Genomic DNA, 8,331 nt, shown 5'->3' with positions numbered 1-8,331 from the left:
GCAATCCAGTTTGGGCGACAGAGTGAGACTCCAACTCAAAAAAAAAAAAAAAAAAGATCTATACTCTGAGAGATACCTGTCAACAAGGCATTGGACCAGACTGAGCAAAGCTTCAGAAAACACCCCAGAAAGCATCCTGGTTCTTTGTAGTTTCCAGTTGACAAGTCTCACTCAACAAGTGGTTTCTAATAAAGACATGAAATAATATACCACCTATAAATATATGTGTAAAGATACTCCTTAAATTAGCAATGCCAGCGTCATTAATAATTTGAAGGTGTTTTCTTTTTTCCTTAATTTTCTATTTTTTGCTATAATAAACATATATTACATATATAACTAAGTTTTTTGTTTTTTTGCTTTTTGGTTTTGAGATGGAGTCTCACTCTGTCACCGTTTTAAAAGAACCGCTGGGCATGGGGGCTCACACCTATAATCCTAGCACTTTGGAAGGTGGAGGCAAGAGGACTGCCTGAGCCCAGGGGTTGAAGACCAGCCTGGGCAACTTGGCAAGACTTTGTCTCTACAATAAATCAAAAAATTAGTCAGATGTGGTGATGTGCACCTGAGGTTCCAGTTACTTGAAAGGCTGAAGCAGAAGGATCGCCTAAGCCCAGCAGGTAGAGGCTGTGGTAGCCGTGATTGTGCTGTGAGACTCTGACTCAAAAAAAAAAAAAGACCAAAAAAACTAAGTCCTATTATATATCCAAAGTTCCAATTAAATAAATGCTAACATATAAATAATAAGAATGAAATATTGCTAGTTTTTTCCTTACACTGCTTACCTTATTCACTAAAAGGTAGCAAATGAGTGCTGAATCCTCCTTTCCGAGAAGCTGGAACCACAGTAACTGGGAAGGCTTCAGTTCTCTTTGTAACCACACCTTCCCAGTTTCGGTGAGTTCTACTCCCGCCAGCTTAACCAGCAAAGAGCCACACGGCTCTTCTAAAAAGGTAGAAAAGTGTTTAGCTTTAATAGCATGTTGTAAAAGCAAATTCCAAAGTCATCTGGCCCCAAAAAACAACCAAATATATTATGTTTATTTATAAATACCCAGACTCTCTACATTTAGGTCCATTTATTTCCAAATTTTAAAACAATACAAGTGTATAACAGATTGGAGTAATTTCAAAAACCCATTTCAGTAAACTCAGAAACAGGAAGTGAGATTTAACCAATTTAACCTTTTTTCAACCTTTCTGACTTATTTATACATGTATACACACAGGGCTATATACCTGGAGTTTAATAATATGGGCTGTTACCGTCAAGAGAATTGTAGGAATTGCTACTTCACCTAACAACTTATTGAGGATATCTTCCCATCTCAACAAATATTCATCTATATCAACATTTCATATTTTATACATTTTGCAAAACCGACTTCATCAGTTGACATTTGAAGTACCACAGTATGAAGATCTGTTTATCAAACCCTTAACAGAATTTTAATGAAAACATCAAAAACCTTATTTTTACTTTCAGAGATAAGAGAAATTTTGAATAATTTCCTCACTAGACAGCAGGTTTTGTGGCTACTATAGGCCCATGCCCATTTTGTTTGCCACTATACAAAGGGAGACTTAAAAACCCCAGAATTTACTTATTAAAAAACTGAGCTGGGTGCAGTGGCTCAAGCCTGTAATCCCAGCACTTTGGGACGTGGAGGCAAGAGGATTACCTGAGTCCAGAGGTTCGAGACCCGCTCGGGCAACTTGCTGAGACTTCATCGCTACAATAAACTAAAAAATTAGCTGGGCATGGTGGTGCATGCCTATAGTTCCAGCTACATGGAAGGCTGAGGGGGAAGGATTGCCTGAGCCCAGCAGGTCGAGGCCGTGGTGGCTGGGAGCGTGTCACTGCACTCCAGCCTGGGTGACAGAGTGAGACTCCAACTCAAAAAATAAATAAAGAAACAAAAAGTGTATTTACTCTTACACATTTAAACTTCAGTCACCTTCAAAGTACTCTCCATTTGATGCAACGCACCTATGGAGATGCTTTTTCTACTTCTCAAAACAATTTTTGAACTTATCAACTTGGAAGCTTTTGAGTGCTTCTGTTGTGTTTTGTTTCACCTCTTCCACATCACCAAAACGTTTCCCTTTGAGGACTTTTTTCATCTTGGAAAAAAAAAAATTGCTTGGGCGAGATCAGGTGAACAGGGGGATGAGACACAGGGGTCATGCCATGTTTGGTCAAAAACTGCTGAACACTCAGCATGGTGTGGGTAGGTAGGTTCATAAATAACCCATCATGAAATAGGCAAATGTGTTGAAAGAATCTCAAAAAAAAATCCACTGAAACCAAATGCAGCCTCTCACAATACTAGCTGGTACACCGATGCCGATAGGTTCCCAGAACTCTTACCTGGTGGAGGAAACCTATATTACAAAGGACCCACCCTTCAAAAGATAATTCTGGGGTTTTTTGGGGTCCCCCCTTGTATACTGAGACTGTAGTAATAGGGTAGGCATTTGGTAAATATCTGCTGAAATAATGAAGCATTTGAAAAGTTGCACTTTATAAACTTTTTAAGATCTGTACTAAATCATTACATTTGTAGTGGTTAACATCTACTGAGGGGTTTAACACATATGTTCATTTGTGTGTGTGTGTGTGGTGTGTGTTGTGTGTGTGTGTGCGCCTCCTCATTTATATAGACCAGAGATAAGATCACAGCAGGGAGGCATGTCACAGAATAGTCATGAGAACAGAGTCATGGAAATCTCCTAACTCTCTCATCTAATGGTGGTGGGAACCACAGGCCAGAACTAGAAACAGAACACAGGTCTGCATACCAATACATGTTCTACTACGCCATGCAGGCTCTACTATGACACTGAATCATCAAACCTTCCTGGTTAAGAATGACCTCCATTTTTAGAACCTGAATCTTAGCCCCCCTCATAACAAGGTCCAACATTCACATCTATCATGCAGGCCAGGAAGTAAAAATAGTGAAAGGAACATAAGGAGCTTTTCATGAATAGCTATTTTCAATGGAGATTATGCTCTAGCATCTTATTATATCATTCAAAATGGAGAAGATTATGCTCTAGCATCTTATTATATCATTCAAAATGGTGTTTCTAGTTCTAAAACTATTTTACAGGTTATTAGGTTTCATGTCTGAAAGTACAAAGTGATCTTTTTCACATAAGCAATGAACGCCAGTCACAAAAATCATTGCACTTGTAGTGAGGGGTATAACACATATGTCTATCTGTTTTTTTAATTCCAGTGTCTATACATGAGTTCTGAAATGTGTGGCAGAAAATCTGTTTTCTAGCTTGGATTTTATCAATTATTAGATCGACCATATTTGTGGCATTTAATCTCTAGAGAAAATAAGCGAAGAAGAAAAGTAAAGTGGGAATTAAGGCTTTCTGAAGTCCTTTCGGCTCTAACATTTTGATTCTACGTACCAAGTTACACAAATACATTATTTGATGTGAAACCCATTAATAATCATCATCACCTATGGCAGTTACAGTACTGTGGCACTACATGACTTGAGGAGGCAGATTCCTGTTGAACAACATCCCCACAGTCATGCAATGCTCAGCCTGGACAACCGCAAATGATGACCTTGTTGCCTAAGCTCTAAAGAGCCATGGCTATTTCAGAAAGGATAGATTTACATTATTACAACAACTGAGAAACTAAAGGACTTGTAAAGTATGAATCCTGCCTGGAGCTAAAAAGGCCAAAAACAAACAAAAAAAACCCTGAAATATTCTAGGTAAACTCTCTCCAGGGAGCACACTCTTTCCAACTGTGTGAGTTACAATCAATTGTGTCAGGTATGTCTGGGGTGAAAAAAAAATCAATCTTATTCTTTGACAGTTATATCTCATTAAACAGAGTGACATTCATTCATCTTGGTATAAAAAAGAAAGAATTCCTTTCTTCATAAAATCAAAATAATATGAAGAAGATCTTCACATAGAACAAAATTAACCCCTTCAACAAATTTCAACAAGTCTCTATTGACTAATAAAAGTATTTTTCTAGTGACTTGCAGTATCAAAATAAAAAGGAAAAGGCCCCTGACAATCAGAGGCTCACAGTTTAGTGGGGGACATAATCCTAAATATGTGATAATACATAATAATTATAGAAAAGGTGAACAAGTACTATCACCACTGTGTTAAACACTGCTGTGAGACATAGGAAAGAAAGAGGTTAATTCAGCTTGGGAGTCAAGAAAAGTTCACAAAAGAGCTACTATTAAGCTAGATCCTAAGTAATCAACTGGATCTCAACAGAGGCCAAGACTCTCTGAGCAAAAACCTAGACCCTGAATCCTGAGAACACACAGAAGCAGCAAGCAGGAAGGTCTGTATGGCCAGGGACTCCAATGTGACACAAGGAGAAGAGGAAACTGCAGCAGGAAGGATCTGGCTCCTGCCCATCTCTCCAGTCGCCTTTGATGCATCTTACCCCCTTCCTCCCTGTACCTCAGTGTGCTCTTCCTAACTAGCCCTCTCTTAATTCTTCAGGACGCTGACTAAATAGCAACTTCTCTATGAAGCCTTCTTGACTACTCCAAATGTGTAGATTCCCCCACCACCCACATGACCTCCAATAATTCTTCATCCTAGCACCCTACTCTTTTCTTCATAGCTCTTAGAACAATTTTTCACTTGTCTGTGGTCTATCTTCCACCAAGGGTGAAAGGGGCCCTGTCTGTTTCACTCAACACTGTACAGTTAGTTTCGGTCCTAGACCACAGTAGGTGCTCAACATTTGCGAAATGAACAACTGAATACTTGACTGAGTAGTTGAATTAAAAAAGGAGAGATGAAGAAAGGAAACCTGGAGCCAAATTAAGCAGTTTCTTGTATACATGATCAAGAGTTCAGATCTTCTTTCCTAGACAATGGAGAATTATTAGGAATTACAGTGACATTTTTTGCTATTTAATAATATCTAATTTTTAAAACTGCAGTAGTTCTTTAGTCTTAATATTCTTGCACCTTACTTACTTCTCAATGAAGATACAATAGGTAAAGTAATAGGAATGTGTTCAATTTCTAAACCATTCTCAGTTATTCGGCGTAATCGTCCACGTAGTTTAACATTTCTTCTTATAAATTCTACTGGAATATCTGAAGAGCTTGTAAATTTTGATGTCTATTGATTCACAAGGAGAAAAAAGATAAACATTTATTAGTATTTTCATTTCAAAATTTAAAATGTCAAATTATTATCTAATCATTTAACAAGAAGACATAACCATAAAAATTTTAATTTGGTTCTTAATTTATATAAATTTAATATGATTTAATCAAGTGTTTATAGGAACATTATTTAGAACTCACTATTCACTATTTTCTTTTCTTTCTTTTTTTTTGAGTAGGAGTCTCACTCTGTCGCCCAGACTGGAGTGCAGTGGCCGCTCCCAGCCACCACAGCCTTGACCTGCTGGGCTCCAGCAATCCTTCCGCCTCAGCCTTCCGAGTAGCTGGAACTACAGGCACACACTACCACGCCTGGCTAATTTTTTTATTTATTGCACAGATGAGGTCTCGCCAAGTTGCCCAGGCGGGTCTCGAACCCGCGGGCTCAGGCAATCCACTCACCTCAGCCTCCCAAACCGCAGGATTACAGGCTGAGCTACCGAGCCCAGCTACTATTCACTATTTTCAAATTACTACCCAGAGACATTAAAAGGGACTCCTAGTGGCTGGGCAAGGTGGCTCATACCTGTAATCTCAGCGCTTTGGAGGTGGAAGTTATAGGACTGCCTGAGCCCAAGGGTTTGAGACCAGCCTGGGCAACACTGCAAAACCTCATCTCTATAAAAAAATTAAAAATTAGCCAGGCATGGTGGCACATGCCTGTAGTTCCAGCTACTGGGGATGCTGAGGCAGAAGGATCGCCTGAGTCCAGCAGGTTGAGGGTGTGGTAGCCATGAGTATGCCACTGTACTCCAGCTGGGCAACTGAATAAGATTCTGATAAAATAAAAAATATTAATAAAAAAGGATTCCTAGCTTCTAAAAGCTTACAACCTCAAAATATGACACAATTTATCAAAAGGAAATGGCTATATATATATCTGTACCTGGCACCACACAAATCTCATTAAACGGTCTCTATCCTATTCCATGTATGTACAACCAATTCATGCAGGATCTGCTGAAAAACCTAAACAAAGCTGAGTCTTAAAACCCTTAAATGACAAAAAATTTTTTTAAAATTTTGTAGGAGAATAAGGCAATTTTTTTTAAGATCAACATTAGGAACTTACTTCAATCCTTAACACCTAGGTTATTCCTTGAGGTTAGTCACACTTTATGCCTATTTCTTCCACACTAACAATACTGCAAGCTTCATTCATAATTATGGCTAATTAAGAGCCCAAAGTGTCAGGATTACAGGCATGAGCCTTTTTCACTTTTTTTTTTTTTTTAGTTGGGAGACTCACTCTGTCACCCAGGCGGGAGTGCAGTGGCATGCTCATGGCCACTGCAGCCTCAACCTGTTGGGCTCAGACAATCCTTATGCCTCAGTTTTCCAAGCAGCTATAACTATAGGCAGGCACCACCACACCTTGATAATTTTTTGATTTATTGTAAAGACGAGGTCTTGCCTAGTTGCCCACACTGGTCTCGAACCCTTAGGCTCAGGCAATCCACTCACCTCAGCCTCCCAAAGTGCTGGGATTACAGATGTGAGTCACCACGTCTGGTCCTTTTTTACTTTTTTTTTTTGAGTTGGAGTCTCACTCTGTCGCCCAGACTGGAATGCAGTGGCCGGGAGCAGCCTCGACCTGCTAGGCTCCGGCGATCCTTCCACCTCAGCCTTCCAAGTAGCCGGAATTACAGGCATGCGCTACCATGCCAGGCTGATTTTTTTATTTATTGTAGAGATGAAGTCTCGCTGCCCAGGCAGGTCTCGAACCCGCGGGCTCAGGCAATCCACTCACCTCAGCCTCCCAAAGGCACGGGATTACAGGCTGAGCCACCGAGCCCAGCTCCTTTTTTACTTTTTAAATAAGAAATTTGGATTTATCCACCAGTAATTGAAAGAATATGAGAACCTGATAAACTCTCAAGAAAGTAAGAAGGAAAGAAAACTAGCAATATACAAAGAATGCTGAAGCTTGGTTGGCTAACACAATACCCACTACTAAACCCCTTCTTCCTTGTCGTGCAAAAGGGAAGACTTCGATTTCCAGAGTTACCACATTATTAGATTTAAATGGCCAGCTTTCAACAACAACAACAACAAAATCAAATGCCTATAAAAAAGCAGGAAAGTATGGCCCAAAGGAAAACTAATACAAAAGAAATAGTCCTAGAGAAAGACCAGATAGTGGACCTATTAGACAAAGATCTTATTTATTTATTTATTATTTTTTTAGTTGGAGTCTCACTTTGTCACCCAGGCTGGAGTGCAGTGGCACATTCACGGCCACCACAGTCTCAACCTACTGAGCTCAGGTGATTCTTCTGCCTTCGCCTTCCAAGTAGCTGGAAATATAGGCATACGCCACACGCCCAGCTAATTTTTTTATTTATTGTAGAGATGAGGTCTCACCAAGTTGCCCAGGCTGGTCTCAAATCTGTGGGCTCAGGCAATCCTCTCACCTCAGCCTCCCAAAGTGCTGGGATTATAGGCGTACGCCACCATTATAGGCGTAGGGCCACCAGCCTTAGACAAAGATTTTTAAATAGGTATGCTAAAGCTACCCAAAGAACTAAAGGAAGAGTTAGAGAAAGAAAATAATATGTGAATGAAATAAAAATATCAATAATAAGATAGAAGATATAAAAGAAAAAACTCTTTTTTTTTTTTTGAGTAGGAGTCTCACTTAGTCGCCCAGACTGGAGTGCAGTAGCACGATCACAGCCATCACAGCCTTGGCCAGCTGGGCTCAGGCGATCCTTCTGCTTCAGTCTTCCAAGTAGCTGGAAAAAATTAGGCCAAGCTAATTTTTTTATTTATTGTAGAGACGAGTTCTCACCAAGTTGCCAGGGATGGTCTCAAACCCTTGAACTCAGGTAATTCTCTCGCCTCTACCTTCCAAAGTGCTGGGATTACAGGCATGAGCCACTGTGCCAGGCAAGAAAAGAAATTCTAAATCAGAAAAACATAATAACTAAAATGAAAAATTCACTAGAGGGATTCACAGGCAGATGTAAACATGCAGAAGAAAGAATTTGCACACGTAAAGATAGGGTAATTGAAATTTTAAAAAATTCTTCTATTTTATTTTTATTTTTTTTGAGTCGGAGTCTCTCTGTCGTTCAGACTGGAGTGCAGTGGCCGCTCCCGGCCACTGCAGCCTCGACCTGCCGGGCTCCGGGGATCCGTCCG

At 39.9% G+C, this 8,331-nt stretch overlaps 1 protein-coding gene across 1 annotated transcript in view; it reads right to left on the bottom strand.

The window, feature by feature from the left end:
- Window positions 1-8,331, bottom strand: part of CUNH3orf33 (chromosome unknown C3orf33 homolog) — a 29,818-nt gene that overhangs the window by 7,336 nt on the left and 14,151 nt on the right. Inside the window, exons 4-5 of the mRNA XM_008064109.2 lie at window positions 4,993-5,140; window positions 786-946 (exon numbers count right to left, since the gene is read on the bottom strand). Of these exons, the coding sequence (XP_008062300.2) occupies window positions 786-946; window positions 4,993-5,140 (309 nt within the window). The remainder of the gene's footprint in view (window positions 1-785; window positions 947-4,992; window positions 5,141-8,331) is intronic.

This window comes from Carlito syrichta, unplaced genomic scaffold (genome assembly GCF_000164805.1).
Source record: "Carlito syrichta isolate Samal-C Ts95f unplaced genomic scaffold, Tarsius_syrichta-2.0.1 Scaffold307199, whole genome shotgun sequence".
Classification (NCBI taxonomy): Eukaryota; Metazoa; Chordata; class Mammalia; order Primates; family Tarsiidae; genus Carlito; species Carlito syrichta.
Note: the sequence above shows the minus strand (reverse complement) of the source record. Positions and strands in the feature narration are given on the sequence as shown.